At 34.4% G+C, this 26421-nt stretch overlaps 1 protein-coding gene across 1 annotated transcript; it reads right to left on the reverse strand.

Annotated features, from left to right (window-relative positions):
* Nucleotides 1–1507: 1507 nt before the first annotated feature.
* On the reverse strand, nucleotides 1508–26129 carry LOC128998726 (STE20-related kinase adapter protein alpha-like). Its single transcript, XM_054425046.1, has 9 exons — nucleotides 26095–26129; nucleotides 22408–22481; nucleotides 14269–14349; nucleotides 13805–14015; nucleotides 12520–12752; nucleotides 10118–10286; nucleotides 8942–9146; nucleotides 5567–5785; nucleotides 1508–3543 (listed from the first exon to the last, which is right to left on the reverse strand). Exons 3-9 carry the CDS (start codon nucleotides 14340–14342, stop codon nucleotides 3488–3490), a joined length of 1167 nt encoding a protein of 388 aa, XP_054281021.1. The 5' UTR covers nucleotides 14343–14349; nucleotides 22408–22481; nucleotides 26095–26129; the 3' UTR covers nucleotides 1508–3487.
* Between the last annotated feature and the right edge of the window lie 292 nt (nucleotides 26130–26421).

Genomic DNA, 26421 nt, shown 5'->3' on the forward strand with positions numbered 1-26421 from the left:
ACATTCCAAAGTACTAAAATATAAAAGTTAAATTGTGCGTGCTGCACAAACTTGACTTAGCAAGTTTCTAACTTTCTAATTAAATTTAGATCTAAACTTTTCACAATCCATAAAATTACTTCTTTTTATTTGCTATCCCAAAATATTAAGCTACAGAAAGTACTTAGAAGACCACGTAAAAACAACAAAAACACCTTTTGTACAAAACAAAAACGGCATATTAAAGCCGTACAAAACAGTAAATTAACAGTAAAAACAGTAAAATCTAAAGACTCTTCTTCTGCTGACTTTGTGTTTGACTAAATCAGCTGATTTTAAAATGCTAACATGAAGTGTATTTTGGTGTTGTTTGTGTACAAGTACAAGTACTGTTTCATGTTTTTAAAACAAATTGTACAGTCTTCAGAAGAGGCCGACTACAATATTATGTTCTCGTACAGCCTGAATATGGCACCAACTCGGTGCTGAAACTAGTAGCTGTAAGAAATTTTTAGGGTTATCATAATTTCATAAAGCAGGTATTTAACAATTATATATTTATTGGTAGTCAGGAGGCTACAACATCAATATTTACCTGGTTTTTGCAAGTTGCATAAAATACCACACAGTCTTCATTATTAGATTGTTTATTAAGTACTTCTATGTGCATTTTGAACATTTGAATATACTATTGACATGAGTTGAAATTCCACTGATCGCAGATTGCCGCAGCTGTTTAGGTTGAATAATCAAAACCCTACTGCACAGTATTAGCTTACCACTGGGTTTTCTTGATATGTTGTACACACATTTAATATTTTCATGTTTGATGATATCTATATCATATTATACGATATTACATTTATCAAAAAAGGACTAAAGGAAGTCATTTAGTTTACAGGAAGCTGGGTTTTTTTTAGTCACTAAAAAGCTAATCACATACAGGACTGGATTTCTAAACAGGTAATAGATTTTTTAAATTTATTCCAAATAATATTTAAAAAGAAATAGATCCAAGCAACTAAAAAAAGTATTGAAAGTTTTTAATAAATTTGGCAATTTATTCTTTTGAAGATTTTTCTACCTCCCTCAGTCACTTGAAATTATCTTACTAGATTTCTAATATGTATTTGTTGTTTTTATAACCATTCCTCATATTTTGCTGTTTTTATCCTGTTGAATTATTTTGACACTATTTATTGTACAATGTACATAAAAATGAATAAAGATGTTTGAATTGAATAGACTTTTGAAAGAATAGTTTCATTTATATTTACTATTTGTCATTCTTATGAAAATGGTTAAATTAAATGGTAGAGAGCATTTCTTATATATTTTACCCCAGTGTTCTGGTTTTTCAAAAACAGATAACTTAATGTTTAGTGGTTTAACCTAACTTAGAAGTTAAGGTTCTTTTAAATTTTTAAGTTTTTTAGTCATATTTTGTATGCCTTACCAGCTTGAGGATGTATTTTATTTTTTTTCCAAATTCTAAATCTCCTTTGTATTTTGGTAGCTGGTATATAGTATATAGTATAAGTAGTGTTATATAGTCAATGGTCTTTAGGTAGGAAATAGAACTTTCACAATAAAAACAACTTTTATTAATGGACAATCAGTCTTATAAATTGAGTAAAATGAGTACAATGACAGATTAAGAGAATACCAGTATCCACCGAGGGTTGTACAGTCAAGGGTGAAGTTCACCAACTCCAAATTTCACCAACTTCAAAAGTAAAGTCCTGAGAAGAAGGTGCAGTAAGGGTTGCCATGGTCAGATTGCATGCATTGCACGTTCTTGCGTTGTTGGCCACACGCCATGAAACGACATTGTGGGTGATGCATTGTGAAGCATGAAGTATTGATAAACAAATCTAACCACGGGGAACGGTGGCAACCCCTGTAGAAACTTCTGGCTGGGACTGTACTTTTGGAGTTTGTTAAACGATGGTTATTTAAAAATGATAATATTGGACTTAAATCACTCTGTTTATTTACTACTAAAACTAATAGTAAATTACTATTGGTTTTACTGCTAGATTTTACTATTGGAGATGGTGAAATTTGGAGTTTGTGAAACGTTCCCAGTCATATTGGCATAAAAACAACTAAAGAGCTTTAACATTGAAAATATACAAAACCACATTAACTATTTGTGAAACATTTGTCGTTTGTTCCACATGATGAAATAATTAATTTAAGTTTGGCTTAGGCCTACAATAACTTAAACGAAAATGAAACATGACAAAGATAAAATACTAATTTGGCAACAGTAGGTCTACTTAAATTAATTTATAATTGGTACAGTTGATTGTTAACTGTTAAGAAAAATGTACCTGAATTCATAAGATTATTTGATACAACATTGTAGGAATGTTAACAAAAAATACAAGTTAAATAAATAACAACATAACTATTAAATACAAATTTTGTTTGAATTGGTGGTGAACATGTGTTAAGGCACTTGCAAATTTACAATATAATAACAACTTGGTCAAGCCTTTTTTTTACTATTTTTATTTAACTATTAACAATGTTAACACATGACGGGTTACAATATTTAATTTTACAGAATGTTGTTTACAATTGAGCATATTTCTGTGATGGACAAGTTGAAGAAATTTAAATTTATATTGTGTCAAGAATGTAACATTTCTAGTTGGACACAGATTAACAAGAATTTTTTTATGGTAAAATACTTTACAATTACAATAATGGGGTTGAATTATAAAACTACACGATTTAAACTTTTGTACTTGATATTTGATGTTAATTGAAAATGGATGTTCCAATCACATAACTTAAACTAGGTAGAAAATTTAAGCTCACCTGATCAAAAAAATATTCTATAATAAGTATAGATGTTTTACCATCACAGATTAAGTTTTAGTAAGTTTTTATAAAGTCTATTATAAAGTTATAAACCTTAGTGCATTCAAAATTTTTATTTCGCTAAGTTTACACACTAATAAGTTAACAGAAATTTCCCTGTCCTAAATTGTTGTATTGTTTTGTTTTGTGTCCCAACTAATTACTGTTCTTTTTACAAACTTTTGTTCAATAAAATTTTGTTCTTAATGGGCCTATTTAGACCCTTAGTGAAACTACTTAAATTAATAAGTAACATAAATATCTAAATAAATAACAAAATAAATTCGCGAAGCGATGAGGAACTATTTAGCTTTGATAATCAAGTCTGTTGAGCCCCGCCAGCTTCACCAATGGTAAGGCTAATGAGAACTCGGCAACAGCATGGCAGGGCGAAGTAACACTAAGTGGAGGTTTCTCTTCCACCAACTATCCACTTCAAACTTCGTACTCAAACAATTAACGTATTCATAAATAAATTATCTATAAGATAGGTAACACAAAGTTGTCAGTTATTAAAAACTGGAGCATAGTTTCTCCCATGAAACACACAACACAGAAATAAATACTGACAAATCACTTTATAATCACAGTGGGTCTGAACTTAGCACCGAGACGTTGTGAGGTGATTGGCTTCATCTTACACAGAGAAGTCCCACTCTGGCGAATCATTTTCTTCACTGGCCCTCTGGTAAGCTAAAAACAAAATTGTCTTAGTAATGAAATCCACTAAATAAGGAACGGAAGTAATACTAGGGAGACCTAGAACTTGTTTATCTCTACAGTCGTAATACAAAGTGTAATTTTGTTCACTTCAATGGGATTGCAAAACAACAAAATTTGTCCACCTTTGACTTTGCTCACTCTGTATGAAAACTTACGCACAATTTTATAAATAAATCACAAAATCAACTTGTTTCATCAATAAAATTAGTTTGAAAATACAACTTTGGGTCCACTAAGGTTTTATTTCTAGCTTTACTATTCCCAATTTATGGTAATAGTATATTACGTTACTAGTCCTGAAAATAAGTGGATACGGGGGGATTACCATACGAGTCTGGTAATCTCATTTTGGAAGAGTGACGTATGATAGTTTACGCCATACTACTAAATCCGTTCATATCCTTGTATATTACCACCAAATAAAGGACTAAAAATCACTAGTCATAACCTCTAAGAGAGGTTATGTTTTTGTTATAACTACTCATTGCCACCTAAATACAGTATAATCAGCTGATTGGTGTCCGGTAAAACCCATTACAGTACAGTAGTACGCAATGAAACTCCATTTGATTAGGCTGGTGGCAAACAGCTGTTTTCTGGACTAAATCCTTGCATGGGAAGTTCGTCAAAATAGTGTAGTGTGGCGTAAAAGGACTTTATTTAAGAACAAAGCTATACTGCATTAAATATAAACTGTTGTTTACCATCAGTCAATCTTTAATTTATATTCGTTTAAGTGTCGTCTACATAAAATAAAAAGTGTTACAATAGTAGTAACAAAGTAAATTCAAGAACGTAACAACAATAGGCAGTAACAGATTATTAAATATCAAAGAAGATTTTACCGACAAAGTTACATATCCTCTATACAGTAAACTGGAGGCAGAGGGCACTGATAACAGCTGACAGATGACGTAGTCGTGTGAAGAAGGAAGAATGACCCTAGGCCTACAACCTTTGTGCGTTACCGTAATGTTGTTCTTGCTGAAATATTTCGTGTGATTCGGCCGATTTGTCAATAGTAGTAAACTTTTAAATAATGTGTGTCCGTATTCTTGTTTGTATTCGTATTCATTGTTTTATTTTAATGTATGACAAACACTTTTAATGTGAGCTGTTTTAACCTGTGCTACAGAGCTGAAGATGTATCGTAGTTGATACAAAACGCGTTCTGCTACAGAATTCAACTGTTTGACACCTTACACGATGCCAGTAGGCAAGCCAATTGTCTTGGCCAATTGTCATCACGTGGTTGCGGAATTGTCGTAGGCCAGGCAAGTTGAACGAGAACCTGTTCACACGTGGCCAACACTTGCCCAGGCATTTTACAGTGAACCAGGGTACTACTGCCAAAAGACAAGACAGCGCTATTGGCCTCTACACCGTTTACACGGCGCCAATTGTCACGACAACTGGGTTTTCGAGGGGTGGGGGCCTCACTGGGCCCAGCTTATTGTCCTCAGTTTACTCCCGGAGACAACTGAATTTCGGGGCAATTGGCGGGCCAATTGGCCTGAAGTGTTTTTACGAAGCCAGTAATTTCAAGCCAGTCAGTTGTCTCCTGACAATTGTCTCGCCAACTGGCATCGTGTAAACCCGGCTTCAGGCTACTGGTGAACTATACTGAATAATTGATAGGCGTCTAGGCTTTAGTAAAGAGTAAATTTTTACCGTAGCAACAGATACAGTGTGTATATTGTACTAAAACAGTGCAGAACGTCCACATCATCTGTCTCTGGTACCGTCTGTCTGTGCCGTCCCAATCCAGAGCATACTTAGCTTGAATGGGACATTTCAAGTACATAATTTGTTTCTTTTGATTCCCAAGGAATTTCACGACAATTATATTAAAATTTATCAGATTCCAGGGAATATTATTACCAATGTAATCATAACTTAATAAATAAATAATTGTAGTATCGCAGGTTACCAAATCTGAACAATGATTTCTAAAGATAATTAATGATAATGTGTTCAAACAACTTTAAAATACCTGTTTCGTACGAATGGTATAAAGCCGGTGGTCCTAGCTTACTCAAGTGTTTGACCAAGGTGTAGTCAACTTGTTTGGCGTAGGATGTAATGAATTTCATTCTCATAATATCTTGGAGTCCAGCCCTGAGGCCTGGATATGACATCACACATTGGCTCACAAAGTAGACGATATCCCTCGAGTATTGTTTCCTTCGGTAGGGTATGTCTCTTTCCACGACTGAAACATTTTGTTCAAATAAATATTTCATGAACGCAACACAATGTTTGTATATAAATACTATAAATTATACCCCCACCGCAGCAAACCTGTTGACTAAGTGAATTTCCATTTGCTTGATCTGATTGGATTTTCACTTTAATATTAATTGTATTAATATTATTAAATATTAATTGATGCATATAAGATTGATACCCCTTTTTAATAACATTAGGTATAACGAGTACTTAGCTTTGATACTACAGGGAGAGTAATAAAGTGTGTTTAAAATTCAAATAATCATTTGTTATTAAAAAATAAATAAATTGGCAAAATTTTATCAAAATATATCCATAGCCAGCAAACTACAACAGGTTACATATTCTCCATAATAATACATGGAAAGTTTAAATTAACATTTTTTTTTAATTTTCTCTGAAACCAAAAACACTTTAAGGAACACTTCAAAAATGGGAAAACAATTTTTACCACATAATTACCCTCAGTAAAACCCTAATCCTGTGGTGCTATAATGCTGGTTCGCGGACTCGTTTGAATAAACAAACTGCAAACAGTCAGTTAAGTTCACAAAAACCGACAAAAAAAGGTGTCTCAAAGTTTCTAAAAGTAATGTCACATTTCAGTCAAGGCACAATACATAATATCCAAACTAAACATTTACAAATTTACAACTTATAGGCCTAACCTAATCATGATGTAAACTGATAAAGTAAAATCACAACAAAACTCGACTTGATAGTTGTTGGTCAACAGAGATTCAGGTTAGTTACTCAGACAAAAATTCACAAAAAGTAACAGCTGGTAACTTCAGCACCAGTGGTGCAATCTAAAACAATTGAATACCACATGCACAGAATTTCATGGACTTTCGAATGAGAGAATTTATCTTATGGATAGTTATATATTTTAGTGAATAAAACCTGTTTTACGACTGCGACTATTGAAGTCGCTCTGCAACTTCACAGACACGTAAAAGTTGTTTGATTTGTTTTTGTTGTTGTGAGATCATATGTAATTATATCAAAATGATTTTTGCGCCATTATAAAGGAAAATTCTTTCTTATTGCATTGGTACCACTTGTTTCTTTTGAAGCGTGTTACTATAGTTTTATAGTAACGGTACTGGACTCATAAGGATCGTTAAGGCTCAATATAATCAATCTAGTGTTTCTAGCGACATTCTGAGTTGAATCATAAAGATCTAAAATTAATTACTGAGCCAAACCACATCCATATCACAGCCATTTTGATGATCTAATAATTTCTAATGCTTCTAATTAAATATAATAAGGAAAAGAACACTGAAAACTTCCACTCGTACCTTAAGGGTACGAGTGTGCTCAAGGTATAATTTACATATTAAGCTGAAATAAAATTATAGTTCCCTAAACCCCTTAATCCCCCCTTTACTGAAAGTTAGAACATATTCTTAAACATCTTATTCTTAGGTTAACTTATCAATTCGGCGATTCCACTCTTGACCATCGAAGTCCGTCCGCTCGCTCTGCTATCCGCCGCACAACTCCGACGCCCTCCCCGCGCTTCATATCCCCCCCCCCCCAAGTTCTCCAGCGATCAGCTGATTTACCGTGACGCGTCTTCGCTGTGACGCGAGCGTCACACTTTGTAGACAAAAAATATCACTTGTTATAATTTTTTTTTTAATAACCATGTACCATGTCTGGCAGTTTTGTGACGCCACTACAGAAACCACCTACCGCGACTATTATAGTCGCGCTGACAGTTGGAGGGTTAAGAATAAACTAAAAGTAGTAAGTAGAAAACAAGTAACAAAAAGTATTCAAACAGCTGTTGTGTTTTATTTCTTATAAATCTACAGTTTTACAATAGAATATTTTTTTATTCTCTCTGTAATATTAGACATTGACAAGGGATATTATTTACATTTGTACGGTTGCCAATATGGTGCAACAGATGTAATGTGATTCTTTACGTTCAAGATGGTCAGACGTTTGTGTTCCTACTTTCAGTGATGATAAGTCATTATAACTTAGTAACAGATTTATTCTTTGTTTTATAAATGGGGGGCCATACAAACTACTTCGATCGCATATTCTCGAGTAAGATTGACAGACTTTTGTGCGAAAATGACAGTGAAAGTGACAGCGAATTTTGCGGCGTAGGCCTATCGGACAACGACAGTAGTGATGAGACAGTGTTTTACGTAAATAGCTGTAAAACATCGACTATTGTAGATATAATTACCACTCAAAATACACAATTACCATACAACCGTACAAATACATAAATACATAAACAGCTACATAAATTTAAAATGTTTATGTAGGGAATTGAAAAAAGTAAGGGAATAAAAGCAAGAAATGGTTAAAAAATGAGTTATACTACATTTTTTGACATTATTGCTTTTATCTATTTAAGTTGAAGAGCCATATGTTTATGATTTTTTTACTGAAACAATCCAAATCAGCCATTTTTTATTGGATTCTAAAGGCTATGCTATTGAACTAAATACCAAGTCTCTCTTTGTGAGAAAAAAATTATATAGTTCAAATTAGAAAATTTTTATTAAAAAATTGAATAAAGAATAACTAAAGTATCTCGATTTTGGTCGTAAAATGAAGTTGAATGGGCTAGTCAGGTCTTGAAAGGCTATTTCAGTTATTTCTTATTCAATCTTTTTAAACTTGGTGTGCGTGAATAGGGAATTGTATATGCTAAATAAAAGTGTACTTAACATTCTTTCATAGAATCAGCCATCAGTAATTTTAGTTTTAAAATTTTAAATGATCGCCATTTTAAAATTTAGAATTGTACAAAGATAATATCTTTTCTTACATGGGTCGCTTCTACCTTAACAATGCGGTTGGAACAATCCAATAATAAAAATGTACATGTACAAATTAAATTAGTGGATACCTGGTTAACAAAGGGATTTTGAAAAAAAATGTTGTTCCTGATTTTCTCTTTATTTTTACCCAAGGAATAACTACGTGAATTATGTCCCTACCCTTTTTGAACACCCTTTATAATAACAATACAACTGAACGATTAATTGAGTTTTCAGGAGGAAACTCCTAATTTACAATGATTGGGAAACACTGGTTCTTGTTCAGTATGAGTGTTATTTGGTGAATCATTTTAGAACAAAGCATTGCAGAAATAGAATTACATTACCTTGTTTTTGAGTTTCTGGAGTCATTTTTGTCTCACTAGAGGGCAGGAAATTCCTATCCCACAACCTTGGCGGTGGTTCATTTAACACTCTCACCAAAATCCCCGGGGGGGATACATCTGAATGGGGCACTACGCCGTTTCCCAGCTCTAGTACGGTCATGCCAATACTGTAGACATCTGATTTCAAACCGAACCCTTCTCTGTTCTAGAAATCAAATTGCAAATACAGTTACAACATAAGGATTTTAATAACCGTACTAACTTCTAACATTCAGTTAGCCTTATTGAATTGTCATATTCAAAAATAAGGGGGAAGGGAAATACTATCCATTTGTATAATAAGAAATATTTGAAAGAGTATTTATGTTTTTACAAGAAATAGGCAATTGGAAAATTAAGCGATTTACTCAAAACATTTCTAATCATCAAACACAACTGTCACCTGAATTTGCACATATTCCCTTGCACAAAAAAAATACTTACAAAAGAGTCATCTTGACTTGTTTTCCTGACAGCAGTTAGTGGCTACCCGGATGTCAGGCTCAAGACCTATCAATACCTGTCTCGACACAGACACACCACCCCAATACAACTGCCAAGCTACTCACACTAAAATACGATCACAAAGAATTGACAACTTACTACTAGAAGTGTCATGTGTAGGCCTAAGGAACAGACGGATGTCAGTGCAAACGGATAGCTTGACCTTGAAGTTTTTTGACATTTCTTTGTTTTGATTCCATTTTATTTTTTTCAAATGAATTGTGGTTTTACAAAAATAATAATGTGGGAGTCTACTGCATATAAATAATGAGCAGAAATAGTTAAATATACTATTAATTTCAATATATTAGACTAAAAACAAATTTAAAAAATTGTCAAGTAATTGAGGTAAATGAATAGTCTTGGACAATGAGGTTATGTAAGCGGAAGCATATTGTGTCGGCGGCACGGTCGGACCAAGCGAGGAGTCGGACCATCGGAGGTCGGATTAGCGAGGTTCCACTGTATAATTGAAAATTTTGAAGCTTTCTGGAAACTTTAAACTGAGATTGATTTATTCTTTTACACATTTAAATCAATTTAAAACAACAATTTTTAAACAAACATAAATTTCAATGGACTGATTGTCGGATTCAAACCTTAAAAGACTTGGTTAAAAACATCTCTACTAACCTGTTGTAACATCTCAGGAGCAAGCCAGTTGAGATGTTTGCTCATGTCAACTAGAGCATTTGGGTCTGTTATTTCCTTCTGCCCAGGAGGAAGTTTAATCATGTGTCTGAAGCCACAGAGCTTCACGTGGCCTTCTATGTTGACTAAAATGTGGCTCGCCTTTATTCCTCTGTAAATTAAAAACAATATCATGCAAATTAACTATTAGTAGTGTAAGGATAGTATAGCGATAACCATGATGCCGTAAACAACATAAAACACTGGTCAGTGGTCATATCGTATGTGATTCTGATCCCTGACTTGAATTCAACAATAGTTTAATATCCAAAAGTAAAAATAAAACAAAGGCTGTGTGGTCGCTTGTTAAAAAAACTATCCAACCATTCGAGAATGTCCTCAGGAATTTCAGAACTTACAGCTGAGAGATTCAATACGTTTTTTATATCAAGTGTCAAGAAAATTGCAAAAAACATACGGATCATCATGAACCTGATTTCACTTTTTTTCTTGGAAAAGTAGATATGAGACAGCATATTTTTGAGTTTAGATTTACGTGTCGGTTGAAGAAGTTTTTAAAACTATTAATAACTTACGTACAAGTAAATGTTTGGATATCTATGGATTGAATTCAATTATTCTTAAACACACTTCTTTTAGTATTTGTGAAGTATTGACCAAAATATTTAATAGGATGATAGAAAAGGGTGTATACCCAACAGTACTTAAAAAAATTGAAGTGGTTCCAGTTCCCAAGAAAAATAATGATAGTTATGAAAGCTTCAGACCAATATCAATTGTACCAACCATATCAAAGTTGTTTGAATTACTAATCTATAACCAGGTGTATGAATACTTTGAAAGTAATAACATGTTTACTGATAGGCAGTTTGGGTTTTGCTCTGGGAAGAGCACAAATAATGCTGTTGTTAGTTTAGTTATAGATGTGGTTAAAAATATAGAGAACAAAGATTAGTTTGCTTTCGCTCTTTTGACAAAAGCATTTGATACTGTTAATCACAACATATTAATACACAAATTAAAATTTTATGGTTTTCAAGACAATTCAATTAAACTTATCAATTTGTATTTAAAAAATAGAAAACAATTTGTTAATTTCAAAAAATGAGTTATCTCTTGGAAAAAATATAGACATTGGTGTTCCTCAGGGATCGTCTTTAGGGCCACTGCTATTTAATATCTATATCAATGATCTGCCATACAATTTGATAGGTGAAAACATTAATTGTTTTCTTTATGCTGATGATCTAGGCTTGAATATTTGTTCTGAATCTAGAGATCAAATGAATCACATCCTGCAAAATGCTACGGATCTGATTCATCAATGGTGTAATGCAAATAGATTATGCCTAAATCTAAATAAATTGCAAGATTTAGAAATTTGTTTCTCAAATAGGCAGCCCCTATTAAATGAGGTAAAACCTTTAAAATTTCTTGGAAGTAATCTAAGTACAAAACTAGATTGGAAGGATCACATTGACATAACCTCAACCAAAATGTCTATACTGCTTAAGAAGATTAAAAGGTTGTGTAACACAAGATGTTTTGATAACAGTGTATTATGCACAGATACATAGTTTATTGAGCTACAGAATATTGGTGTGGGGGTTCCAATCATATACCAAAAAGTTATTTAAATTGCAAAAAAGAGTGATAAGGCTTGTAAGTGGTGTACGCTCTAGAACTCACTGTAAACCTATATTTAAACATTTCAAAATTTTAACTTTGCCTGCAATATATATTCTTCAAGTTCTGTTGTATTTAAAAAATAATTTAGAAATGTTCTCAGAAAATGCAAATAAACATAATTATGAAACCAGATTTAAAAACAACTTACAAACAGTGCTTTGTAAATACTCAAAGAGTCAAACAAACATTCAATACATGGCAGCTAAATTGTTTCATAATTTATCAGTGGAGTCTCGGGAGTTGTCCTTGAAAACTTTCAAATCAAAATTGAAAACATATTTAATACAAAAATGCCCATATACAGTGGAGGATTTTTTTACATGTCAAAATATTTCTATTTAATTGTGTCTGTATTTATATATGTATATATATATATTTTTAATACTAGAACTTATTATATTGACTGATTACATGTAAGTATTCATTTACTGTATTAATAACAGCATTATGTATTTTATGACGATTGTTAAAGCATTGTGAAATGTCTACAACAATAAATTGATTTGATTTGATTTTGACTAGGTTAAAATACTAACAGCTAAAAAAGATCAAGTGCTTGAGCACCAAGAACAACCATTTTCAAATTGATTGCTAATAGTGACTAATAATTACTCACATGAAGCAAAGAGAGGTACAGTACGCATTACATAAAAACATAACAGTGTGAACACATGAGAAACTTGCAGGTTACCCACCTGTGGATGTAGTTTTTTGAATGCAGGTAGCTCAAGCCTTGTAGTAGGTGTTTCAATATCATGCCTATGGCGCCCTCTGATAGTCCATTGGGGTAGTTAGTTGCAATAATATGGTCACAACTCATGTAGTTCATCAAAGGAGTCACCATGAGACAACACATGTCACTGACAAAACAATGCAGCAACGACACCAGTTTGGGATGCCTCACATCACGCATGTTGAGAGTTTCTTTCTAGAAATGTACAAACATCAACACATTATATGCAGGCTTGTTTTTAATAAAGGTTGGTGGCCACCACATGGGCCACAGAGGCCCGTGCAAGGAACGTATCCAGCAAAGCAAAGGGTGAGACGGTACAGTAGAATGGTGAACGTTACTGATATAAAGAGTGGCAGGGACTGGATCCGAACCAATGACATTGCTGCCCTGGGCTTGAATTCCGTGGCGCTGCCGACTCACCCCATTTAAAGATCAAATGAATGTTAAATGACAAACCTATAAACATAATTTTTCAGGTGATACTGAATGTTTGCAATACAAATTGAAACCCAAGATCTCGTATGATAGGTCACCTTGTTTGTCTTCAGGCTTATGTAACTAATCTTATGATTATAGATAACTAGTTTTCGGTCATAAGACTTAATGTCAAAAACATTAAATTGATAGTCAGACGTTTTCATCAATAAACACACTTCAACACATAACATTAACATTTAGGCTAAAAAGAGAAAGAAACAGTTCAATAAACGCTAGACCCCCATACTTAAAATCAAGACAAATTGAAGCAGGCTGCACGGCAAACACAACACAAATAGCTGTTTAATGCAAGTAAGGTCAAAGTTATGTCATGTTAAAAATAATTACTGTATGTCACTGTTAAGCATTGCTGAGGTAGCACTAGCAAGTCGTTTATAAAGTAAAAAATAAATTTCTAAAAACTCCTAGGAAAACTTGACTATCAGGAAGAATGTGTGTTGGTAGCCAAATTTGTAATTTTAAATCACCTAAAGAATACCTTAGCTTAACACAAACTATTAATTCAAGTATCGTTTTCGTTAAAATGTAAAAGGTATAAAAATAGATAGAGGCTTAAAGCTATTCCAGAAAAATACTCTTTAATTCATTGACGTCTAAGTTGTGCCAAAGCTGATTCCATTATCTCTGGTAGTTTAGTGTCTAAAAAATTTAGAAATAAACTACAAAAGTAACCTGCTCCAGGGATATATAGTTAGGGATTATATATATATAGTTATATACTACCCAAGGCTAAGTTAAATACTCACCTTCAATAAATTATATTGTTTTTCATTTAGCAGATCGAGATCAATTTTTTTCACAGCGAGGTACGTTACATCTGCCTTCTCCTCGGAGGTTGATAGTATCCCAATGAAAACTTTTCCAAAGGTCCCTTGACCAATGATATTATCTCCAATTTCGACGGTTTCATTGTGAGAGGGGGTCGGAAATTTGTTTGGGAACTGTTCCGACAAAGTTCTGAAATAAAATTACCCAAATAATTTTATGTTTATTTTTTTATAAAACAGTAGCAAAACTCTCTACTTTGACAGTGATAAATTGCTTATTGCAAAAGGTCAATCATTTACCATTATTAAATTCATTCAAGCATCAATGTAGACTTCAAGGTCAAATCAAACCTACAAATTATTGACTTTTGCACACAAAAAAGTAGCAGGTGATATAAGTAGGACCATAAATTTACTAAGAAATATAAATTCACACTACCAACCTGATAACTTGTATCAGAGAACTTGTTGATGCCATCGCAACAGAACTGCCACTCGCATCGTCTTTCTCTGCCATGGTTTTGCTGAAAACCTTTATTTGATAAGTTTAACAAACATGTGTTTTTAAACTTAATTCTAGCCTAGATAAAACCAATAAATACAAACCCTTTAGAAGCCCTTAGGAAGCTACTTATGGAGAATAGTCAGACTGGAATTCCGCTGCCGAAATAAGCTTCGCGCGACCGCCACTCTACTCTATTTCTATCTCTCTCTAAGCCAATTCTTTGTCTCACTCAGTCAGCTGAATTGGCCGCGCGCTCGCGATAGTTAGTCTACCTAGCAGCCGCGGCAGGAACTATCGAAAATTCAAATATTTCCAGACTGAATTTTTTACAAAGGCATTGCGTTTCTTAAAGGGTTTGTATTCATTGATAAAACATTTTTCATACTTTCCTACAGTAAAATAATTGTAGTAGATATAATTTCCTGCCGCCACAAACCTGTAGACTACAGTTAGCGAATTTCATTTCCCCCAATTTGATTTTCACTCAAATATTTTCTTTAACCTTGTCAGATTTATTCCCTATTAAAAAAAGGTTTGGTAATAATAATCTATTGACATTGTATACAAAATAAACACATTGCCTACATTAGATAATACTATAGTTTAATAGTAAAATTAATAAAAAAGAATGAAAGAAACATGGTTATGATACAAGTTAAGATATGAAACCCTCCCAAGCCCACATGTTCCTTACTATGTGTGGTCCATTAACTCGTTTACTGAGTAGAACACTTCAATTCAATTCAATTTGTTTATTCACGGCAGAAGCCATTGTACCATACCATTACATATGGGAGATAACAAGCAATAATAAATACCAAATAATACAACAACAATACAACAATAGACAAACAAACAACAAAACACAATACAACAAAACAAACAATAGGTGAACACAAGATGCATAAGAATAGTAATACTAAATAGAACGTACACAAATAAGTAACAGGTGGACTCTGAACAAAAAAAGCTAGCGTTACAAGAAGATATGCACGAGGATATACAGGTAACATGCAACGTGCAAAAGGCATAATAATAATACTGAAAGAGAAACAAGATGCATACAAATCATAATAGCAAGACATAGCAATAATATCAATAAATAGTGCCACACAATGTGAGTAAAAATCGGACTCTTAACAAACCAAAAAAAAAAGAAAGAAGCTAGCATTGCAAGAAAAAGTACAGGTGGTTAACAAGCAAAGACATGCAACTGAAATGAGATACAAGATGCATACGATACATAATAAACACGACATAATAACAATACTAATAAATAGTACATACTTGTCAATAGTAACAAGTAGACTCTGACCAAGACAAACACAAGAACAGGATCAACATGAACGAGAGATAATGTATAATTTGAAATTGCAAATCAATGTACTCCCTCAGGGGGGTAGCCGCTAGCATTGACTATATAACCACAAGTTGTGGTTATATAGTCAATGCCGCTAGGAATCAGAAGAAAATCGCAAACGTAAGCATAGGTTGATATGCTCATCAAATTACCAGCAAAAAAATTACAAAAATTACCAGCCATTCAAAGATTAAAAATGGCCGATTCAAGATATCTTTGAACGACTACCATTTTTTGACTCGGTTGTCTGAGTTCAAATTTGCAGCATTGTTTTCTGCTAATAACGCCCTTTAATTCAATGTACATATCAACCTATATGCTCCTATATGAGATTTCCTTCTGACTCCTTGCGGGACGTCCCCATGATACAATAGAAAACTGACAGTTCCTTCAAAAAGTAGATTTTTGGTGCCGTTTTGATTTACCAAATCTGTTATCGTTTGGAAAATTAAGACCGTGCGGGACTTTATATACACCCCGTATAACAGATGTATTACACTGGTATATGCCTTTAGCAATAGCACGGGGGGAGAGTGTTTTAGAGGTGTCTCAGCGAATAAATTACTGATGACATCTTCTTACGAACATTATCAATGTGTTCCAACTAAGTTAGCTCTTTATCTATGAGCATTTCCAGAAATTTGGAAACCCTGACCTCAACGACTGTATCATGGAAAATTTTATCATGGCTACAAGTCGGTATACATTCAGTACGGTGCTGTCTCTGAATATCATGTCACCTGCACCTCTGCTTTAGTCGAATGTCAGTTTGATACATGGATTACACCATGTTTTATCTGCTCAGCAGCAATTTGAGGTAGGGATATAAGGCCAGTTTCACCAGTTTTTGCAGACAAGTCATTTAGCCCATTCGCCATCTCTACAGGCTCCCGAAAAATATTTCTACCCACCTACAGTTGAATTGGTTGTGGCTTTTGAAATGAGTTTTTTTTTTTAATTTATTATCGACCTAGCCTATTTTGAAAGTATGTGTCCAGTATTTTGGTTACTTCATAGATTTTTGCTGTCCTTAATCGGTGTTTGTTATACTATGAATTGTAAAAGTTCCAAAATTCTATACTGTAAGTAAGTTTTTTCTACTGATCCTAGTAGACTTTTAGTCTTTCCCTTGAAACCACGGGTGATCCTGGTCCGTGATTCCAGCTTATAGTATCTTAAATTCTTTTAAGGGCAGCATGCATCTAGACGGAAATCGAGACAAGAGTTGAATGAATTTCCTCAAGGCAATCTATTTTATATGTATAGCCCAATCTTCTTATTCTATTTCTCTGCGGAGCAGGATTACTTTTTTGGACAGATGTCTCTGCTACATCTGATAGATCATGAGAGGTGGAGTGGAACATTATCTACAATAAGAGCGAACTGAGTGCGAAGAGCTTATATGGCAATGGAGATGGCAGACTGAATTCCTCATCGAAAAGTAAATGCTCCTTACACCAAAAAACAAGAAATAAATTTACTCCTTGGGAGAGGAAAGTGTATTCAATGAGCTAATAACCAGACATTAGATGATGAAACTAAGTTCAAAGCAAATTTCCGGTTTACGTGTGAATGTTAGTGAGTTTTGTTGAAGAAGTGAAGAAGCAAATCCTGAGTATTGAATAAATGCCGAATGTCGCAGTGTGAAATTGCAGTGGTATTCGGCAGGTAGGAAATAGGGCCTTCATGTTGTCAATGGCTGACCGTGATGTTGGTTTCACCCAGGTGGGTGAGCTCATGGACCACTTCAACTGAAACCCAATTAATATGTCCCTAAAAACAATGGATTTGAAGTAATTTTTCATCAACCTTGGCCTATTCATTTTTTACCCCATAAATCACAACAGGACTACTTAGGCTGTGTTCATGCACGAGGAGCGGCATCGCTATAATATAAACAAATACCCGCTCCAGTGTGTAAATTTTGACAAATTGTACAAGCGAACGGAGTGGGGGACACAGTTTTACCAAAGTGTAACTCTCTAGTTCACATGAAACAAATAACATTTAACCGACTCCAACGTGCGCGTAGGTAGGTTGGCCAAGTTGGCAACCCTCGCTGCAGACGCTCCTGCTCCCTGCTTTTAAAATTATAAATGTTCGGTAAGAACGCACTTTAGGCTAACCTAACCTAACCTACCAAACTTAGTACCTAGTATCCAAACTTATTCTACATATAGAGCAAGAAGGCTAAAGAGAGCCTGTATTGAACCCTAAAGCAGCCTAAGTGTGTTGTTCACCCACCTAAACATCACGATTATGTGAGCAATCACATATAACTTTTCATGTTGTTACTGTTATCACCTGGAAGGAATCACAGAAAAAATACAATCAACGTCCCTCCTAGTTCATAAAGGCATGCCTAAAGGATCGGTCTTAGGACCCCTACCCTTCATCTTGTTTGTAAATTACCTGCCTGACTATATGGGAGAATTCTAATAAGCTCTTATGTATGGTGGTGACACAACTCCTACTAAATGGACAAACGACCTGGCGGTATTATCTTAGATTGGCCTCAATAAGGCATACCAACATTGCAACAGAAACAACCTAGTTTTAAACACAAGCAAAACCAGCTAGATAGTACTTGGAAGAAGGGCGTCCAAAGTTTGCATCATCCCAGAAGTGAAAACGGAGACACAAGTCAAGTTTTTAGGCATCACTATGGATGAAAACATCACCTGGACCGCACACATAGACATCCTGTGTAAAAAACTAAATACTACCGTCATAAAACAAATAAAATCTCCTAGTAACCTAGAAACAGCAAAAAGCCTATTCCTCATTGTGAATTCCAAGTACAATATGGCCTTTCTGTATAGAGGCAGTACAACGAAAGTCAGCCTCAAAAGAATTCTGACATTACAAAAGAAACGTATCAGGATCCTGGCTGGCCACCTGGATGGTTGCAGAAATGCTTTCAGAGCAAGGAAAATAATGTAAACAGTCTCTCTGTATACCCTAGAGACACATGGATAGAAAGGATCTGCAAAGGAACAAGGGTATTCACCATCACAAACCTTAGAAATGGTAAACTGTACATCCTGCCAGCTCACCACCCAAATCTGTCTGAAACTAAACCATCCAAACATCAACAGAAAACTCCACAATTCACTGCTTCAAGGGATGCACGTACCAAGAAAGGGAACTTGCTGCGATCGGCACTGAAAGCATGGCTCCTGAACCACCTGTTTTACTCCCTCAAAGAATTTTACTATGAAAATCTTACCCACAGCTGACTCCAAATTTTAATCCAACAAAATTATTATTTTTATGCAACTGCAATTTGAAACTATTTGTAATATCAACGGTTGTAAATAAGATTACTCTGATGCTGATACTCACTTTAATACAGGAACAGCACTGTCTGCTTTTATTACTGCATCAACCAGCAGTCTTGCGAGGAAAGTCTTCCCCGACATGGAAAGGTGCATTCCATGCCGGGTGAAATAACTTCTTCTTATTTTATTGAAGTCGAACAGTGTTACTCTTGAACACTGTTCACATAGTTCTTCTAGAAATATGTTGACCTTCTTCGTTTGCTTGTTCACAGAGTGATTTTTGGAAAGGTCATGACGGTGGGGGAGCGTGGCCACAATAACTGTGGTTGCGGTCTTGAGACGACTAGCTAGTTGCTGCTCCATATACCTAAATATGTTGTCCTGTTCTCTTGCCGCTACATCATTAGTGCCAGCTATGAGGATGCAGCAGCTTCCAGGAGGTGGTGCTGATCCAGATGTTACATCTAGTAACTTCGCCCCGGGCTTACACATTCCTACCACTTTAGTGGTGTGTACCATAAATGTTTTCATTAGTCCGGCAATGTGGCGAGCGTGGCTGTCACCCTCTATGCATATATGTGAAAAAGAAGTACGCCTAACGTTATTTGACATATTGGAATGTTTTAGAGTTGAAGGTAAGGTGTTTTTATCTTCCAGCCACCGTCCAATGCTCTGCTGGCGTTTATCATAATTCAAATGTAGCCTATTTAGGGTAAATTTTGAAGAAGAACTTCAATTATAGTTTTAAGTCTGCAACAGGGAAGGTAAGAAAGTGTTTTAGTGAAATTTTAATGGCTTATTACCAATATAAAATGAATAGTTTTGTCCAAATTTGACAAATTATATGCATAAACAAGTAAACTAAATAAATAAATCAATAAACTAAATGAGCTTATTAATAAAAATAATAATAAGTTTTTGGAATTTTATTTGTTACTATTCGGCCTACTCAAAACAACACTGTATAATAAATTATCTAGCCTATTTGTTTTTAAGCTTTTTAAGCTACAAAATGGATTATAAAGAAATTTAAAATGTTAAGTTTTGACGATAAAAATGGCAAAAACCTATTTTTTATTGTTAGGCTAAAGTAAATTTGCTAGGTCTGCAGGTTTGCTGCCACAGAGGTATTCATGAGTTATCTTTCACAAAATTCTTACATTATTAGTTTACTATAGTGTATAATAAATAAGGTTTGTGCTTTGCAATGGTGCCAACACCATGAGTTTTATGATGAGTTATAATGAGTTTTATGACTGAGAATACAGAACCGAGAGATACAGTAGAACCCCTCTTATCCAGCCACTATAGGACTGAGCTGGATAATGATTAGGCCGGAATATCCCACCTATTATAAAATGAATAATTGATACCGAATAATAATAATATGTAAGTACTGAATGTAGGTAGTTCAAATAATGTTGTAAAACTCTTTTACCTACGACCGTTTATTAAAGTAGCCGTTTCATTACAGTTATTAGAATTGAAAAGTATCTCATAACATCATTGTTTACTTTCATAACAGCATAGTTTTACTCATAACAACACGGGTAACAGACCAATGAGGTTCAAGGATTGGGAGAGGAGAAGTAAAATTGTAATGATTCGAAATTCAACTAATCAGCTGTTCAGGCCAATTTAATTGTTGATTGGTGCAATTAGTGTTTGATACAATAAGAGGTTATAAACGAAAACATAACCCCTTTTAGAAGTTATGAGCAGTGATTTTCAGTAATTAAAACAATGTCGTAGGTAAAGTAGTATACGCAACTCGCGTAAATAATGTTAACGACACTCGTAGAAGTTTTTAAGGCACTCGCCAAGGGTTGTACCTTAAATTTTCTACTCGTGTCGTTAACACTATCTTTACGCAATCGTTGCGTAAACTACTATAGAGATTGTTTTTTTAATGAAAATTAAAAAATAGAAAGAACATTTTTGTTCAATCACCACGTTACGTTTTTGTTTCCATACAATCATTTTCACGACACATTGTACAATGCTGCAGGCCTACATAATAGACACTGCAACATAATAAACATTACTTGAAAAACAAAACAATTACTGTAGGTACTTAAAACGAAGCACACTGAAAATAATCAAACATCTGTTTAGAGGTTGGTAAGCTTAAATACTAGCTCAACTGAATGGTGACAGTAAAATGTAAACAAACAGATAAACCGTGACAAAGCTCCAGTCGCGGAGAATAGTGCTACAAGGGTAGGCCTATATATTTTGGTTTTGCCTTTCGAGAAGTGGATAGATAAACCAAGGACAGTTAAAACAGAGGCCGGATATGAGGAGTATTACTGTACCTACTAGGTCAGTGATTTTGATTAGCCTACGTACACCAAAGATGTTTTCTGAGTACAACACTCTTTAGTAGGATTATATAAAATCAAAATAATAATCACATTTAATAATCCATTTTGTAACTAACTTTAGACACAGTCCCCGCAAGAACCAATTGTTCTTGTTTAAGTTACAAACTTTAAATAGTCCACTAACTTAACAATTAAAATTACTAGGCCTAGACAAAGCTTTAAATATCCTGCTTCTGACTCAGTAAATTTCCATTTGACCCATTGGCACTAAAACATTTCTATAAACGTGTAATTTATTCGCTTTTAAAAACATTAGATTTAAGAGTAGGCCTACTTAGGTTAACTACAGGCTACAGGGTAGGTTAACAGGAGTGTGTTTTTCAGTAAAAAATGTTAATATGTTACGTTAGTATGAAACAGATAAATTTGCTAAACCATAATTTACCAGTACCCAGCTTACTAACATGCAACCTACGTACAAACACACTAATGAAATGAAATGAAATGAAATGAAATGAAATGAAATGAAATGCTTTATTGTCGTTAAAACTGAGTACAAAGTTCATGACAATCGTCAAAAGAAAAAGAAAACAATCAAGATGGCAACTAAAACTAAAACTCTAAACCAAAGTACTCTTCATGTTTATACAGGCAAGCCTGGGTTAGAGTAGTTTTTAAAACATGTTTAAATTTTGAAACACACAGGTTTTTGATGGATGCAGGCAAGAAATTGTACATTTTAACACCTTGGTACTCAAAACTATTTTGAGTGGCTGTATACTTATGCCTTAGTGTAGACAGATTATCTTTAGATCTAGTACAATAGTTGTGAACATCAGATATCTTTTCAAAGTGAGAAATGTTTTCTTTTACATACAACAAACTTGCCAAAACATACAAGGATGGAAATGAGAGAATGTTAAGACTCACGAAAAGGGGCTTACAATGTGTTCTTCTATTCACACTACAAATTAACCTCACCGCCTTCTTTTGTAAAGTAAAAAGCAGCCTGTTAGCACTACACAAAGGCATACCAAGTATAGGCTAAGATAGTATGAAAAAGATAAATAGGAAAAAATAAGCTACCGGTGTACAAAAACAAACTAACTTACATGTACAAGGACAAAAGTTTACTTAATTCTCTGTATGTAAGAATAATATGGAATCCCGTCTCAGTTTTTCTCACCTGAAACCAGAAAACACAGTCAGTTTTTTTTTCATTCACTACTACGGTACATAACCATTTGTGTATACCCTTATCAAATCACTTATTTGGCCATTCAATACAAGCAATGTAATAGGCTTAGTCATAAGCATTAATAAAACCTGCACAACTTTAACTAAATTAAAATAATGAAAAAAAAACAAACATGCTAGCATAAAAAGCAAAAAAGCATAAGCTAAAGCAACTGTTCAAAATAAGCTAGGGTAAACTTACTTTATATGCTCCTTTTTTAAGATCTACATAATGTTTTGATAAAAAATGTGTGCAAAAAAGTTTATGCTTAAGTTACCTTTGCCCCAAAAATCCCGCTCCTAGCCTATAGTTTGATAATGCTGTTTTGCAAACTCGTGTTTGGAATTTCATATAAATTGGATGATATCCAGGCCTAGTTGAATTAGGCCTATTGTGTTAGCTTACTTACATATTTTTGAAGATTAAATTTTGCTGCACTTTTCTTTACGTCCTACAAACAACCGAATGATAATATCAATTATTCAATTGTTTCATTCGTTATATCATTTGGTTAGTTAGGTTAGGTTAACCTTACCTAACTAACAAAACAATATATCGAGCAATCGATATATCGATCGATATTTTCATTTGAATGTGTGTAGGACATAAAGTACAGTGAAGCCATAAATTTAACTTATGGCATAGATAAATATGAATGGATGGTGTTTTTGGCCCCTAGGAACACCAAAACCAAAAGGTTGGTCCTCGGTTTAGTTCTTGGGTAGTTAGGACCTATTCCCTCAAGGGAAAATTTGCTTAGTAGAATGGTAGCCCAAATAAAGAAAACTAAATATTTCATGCATTTATTTTTAGCCTAGGCATAACTTAGTGTCGACATCGACACAGGCTTCCACTATCACCCTTACTTTCTCTCTATGAGTGCAGATTATGTTTTATTGTGGCCAACATATTCAGTAAACTCTTTTAAGTAGGAATTGTAGGTTTTCTGTTATTTTAGGTTAATAGGCTTAGCTGAAGTTTGCCTAGGTCTAGTGATAGAGCACTGGACTTTGGTCCTTGAGGTCCCGGGTTCAAGAGTAGGCCTAGGCCTACCATTATTTTAACTACCAATGGACTTGATCTACAGTAATTGATAACACCGCCAACTCTAGGCCTGATAATTATTCCGTATAGGTGCCTCCAAACGAATTTTGAATTTTGATATTTTATAGTTTTTTTACCTCCTGAATCCAAATATACCATTATTTTTCACAGCTGATGAATATTTCTCAAGATATTGCCGTATAATATACAACATTACAATAAACAAGGTAGGATGAATGACATTTACAAGTGGAATGAACTATGGGATAAGTAAACCAACAGCTGATTGTTTTCAATCATAGTCAAGCAAATGGAAGTGACAACCTTAATTAGGCTAGCCAACTCTGATTCTGCAATATGAAAATCACCTGATTAAGTAACACTTTTCACTTTCTAAGACAAATAAGTTAATAATGTATTATTGTTGCCAGTATTTTATCCTTATTAATGATTTATTGATTTGGTATTTCGCCGTTTAGAAATTTCATAATAAAATGGTGCTATTCTAACATAACCTAACCTAACCAAACCTCTACAATGTGTAAGCAAACTCCTTTTGATGTCAGAAAAGGCGCATGTCAGGGTGATAGGTCGTGCTTTATGTGAATTGGTGACTGCATTAAGTCCTTTGAAGGTAGGTTAGATTAGGTAAGTTAAAGTTTAGGTTATAATGTATCATGTTGTTAGTTTATGTCGCCTGCAGACTGTTTTTGTTAACACAGACACAGAAAACATATTACTATAACCCAGAATGCCAACCGCGTGGTAAAAAGCATTAAGTGTTTTGAGAGAGCTTTGCCTGTCAATCGTAGGCAACGCTGGTGGCGCTGCCTACGATTGACAGGCAAATCTCTCTCAAAACACTTAATGCTTTTTACCATGCGGTTGGCATTCTGGGTTATAGTAGTATGTTTTCTGTGACGCAGAGGATACGCGTCCGGTAACAGGACGTGGATTAGGCGTCCGGCAGTTACTGTCATAACCTAACCTAACCAACCAAACTTGCTGATAATGAAAAAAATCAAATGAAGGTTAAATTCTCTTCATAATATAAAATTATAAATGCCAAAAATTCTAACAAAAGATGTAGGCCTACAGTTAAGAAGAAATTACATTCAAAGCAAAATCTGTGACAAAAAGTTAAAGAAACCGTTGGGTTTCGAACCAGGGACCTCTTGGATATCAGCCGAGCACTCTATTTACTACACCACGAACAACGCTGGGCGAACATCGTATCGTTGTGGTAATGGCGTTCCGGGACCCCACAACCCGGTGACGTCACTACCGGACGCCTAATCCACGTCTGGTTACCGGACGCGTATCCTCTGTGTTTTGTAAAATTAAAATCCAGAAAAAACACTTCAAATTACTATTCCAAAATGCAAGCATCTATATCTCCATAATGTGACGAAATTCCTATTATATGCTAGAGAACATTAAGTTATTTGACTACAGAATCACTTGAAATGTTATACATCCTATCTTGTTTATTGTAATGTTTCTACGGCGATATCTTGAGAAATATTTATCAGCGGTGAAAAATAATTGGGTACCTATATTTGGATTCAGGAGGTAAAAAACTAAGTATAAAGTAAGTAAGATATCAAAATTAAAAATTTTTTTGGAGGCACCTATACGGAATAAATACCCTAGGCCTAAGTTTAATCAGAAGTAATGAAAACATCTAGCCTACTGGCTAGAGCCTATTAGTAATCAAGATGTGAAGAGTCAAAATAATGAGTTGAGTACACTCAAGATAAGAATGAACTCAAATCACTTAGTTTTCAACTTGAGAAACCTGCCACTGGACTCGCAAAACTAAAACTTAATTGGCTAATCGCGAGTCAGACACGAAAATTCCACGTTATTGGCCAAAAGCAAGTTAGACACACAGAAACCTATCCTATAATGCCATTGGCCAAAAGTGAGTCATAAGTTACCGTACTCACAAAACATGTTAACAAGCTACAGACTAAGTTATTAGGGAGATAGGTCTAGTATGCCTCGTTAAACTACAAATTCATGTAGAAGACCCAAACTAGCCTAGGCACAATATGATAGGCCTAGTTAGCCTTGTAACTCGATTGTGTCAAGCTTTGAAACCAGTGCCCTTTTTGAACTGTTGTGTCTAATATCTCATGATGGTTGGCCTATGCGTTAACTAACATATTAATACCATCATAGTTTGGCCATCTTGGTGTTGGGCCTATGCCTATTAGGAGGACCTAATCATGCCTAAGGCTATGAGGACCTAGACCATGTTAAACTAAGGCTAAGCCTAACAAACTACAATTAACTTACGGAAAGGCTACAATTCCTAAGAGTTGTTTAAATATGTTGGCTACAATAAACTGCACGGATAGTGAGAATATGGAAGGTTTTACAGGAAGCCTAGGCCTAAGCCGAGATGCTGACACTAAGCCTAGTGGTACAAATAGCCTAGGCCCAAATACATGACTCGTTAGTTTTTCTTACATTTTTAGATGAGACTAAGTTTAATACTCATTAAGTTACTCACTATTTTATTAAAATCTTTAAAACGCGATAGAATTTTGGACTGGTCAGAACTCAGAAGTGTTCGTTCAACAGGTTCAGAATAATAACAACAACAACAGTTAGCGACTTAGCGGGTTAGCGTAACATAACATAAACGAAGAAATGGCGCGGCCCAGGCGCGGTATCAAGCGATCAAGAGCCATGTGCCATGGAGTAGGAGTATTATAGAGTACAATCATAGACTATATGAATAGTACAACTGAATAAAAGTAGTTTGGTTTGATACATCAATCTAGCTTTTTATGTTTATACACTTACATGTTTTCTTATTAAAATAATGGTATTTATT

Source organism: Macrosteles quadrilineatus, unplaced genomic scaffold (genome assembly GCF_028750875.1).
Source record: "Macrosteles quadrilineatus isolate MER2022 unplaced genomic scaffold, UCM_ALF_1.0 Scaffold_7__1_contigs__length_78375512, whole genome shotgun sequence".
In the NCBI taxonomy this organism is placed as follows: Eukaryota; Metazoa; Arthropoda; class Insecta; order Hemiptera; family Cicadellidae; genus Macrosteles; species Macrosteles quadrilineatus.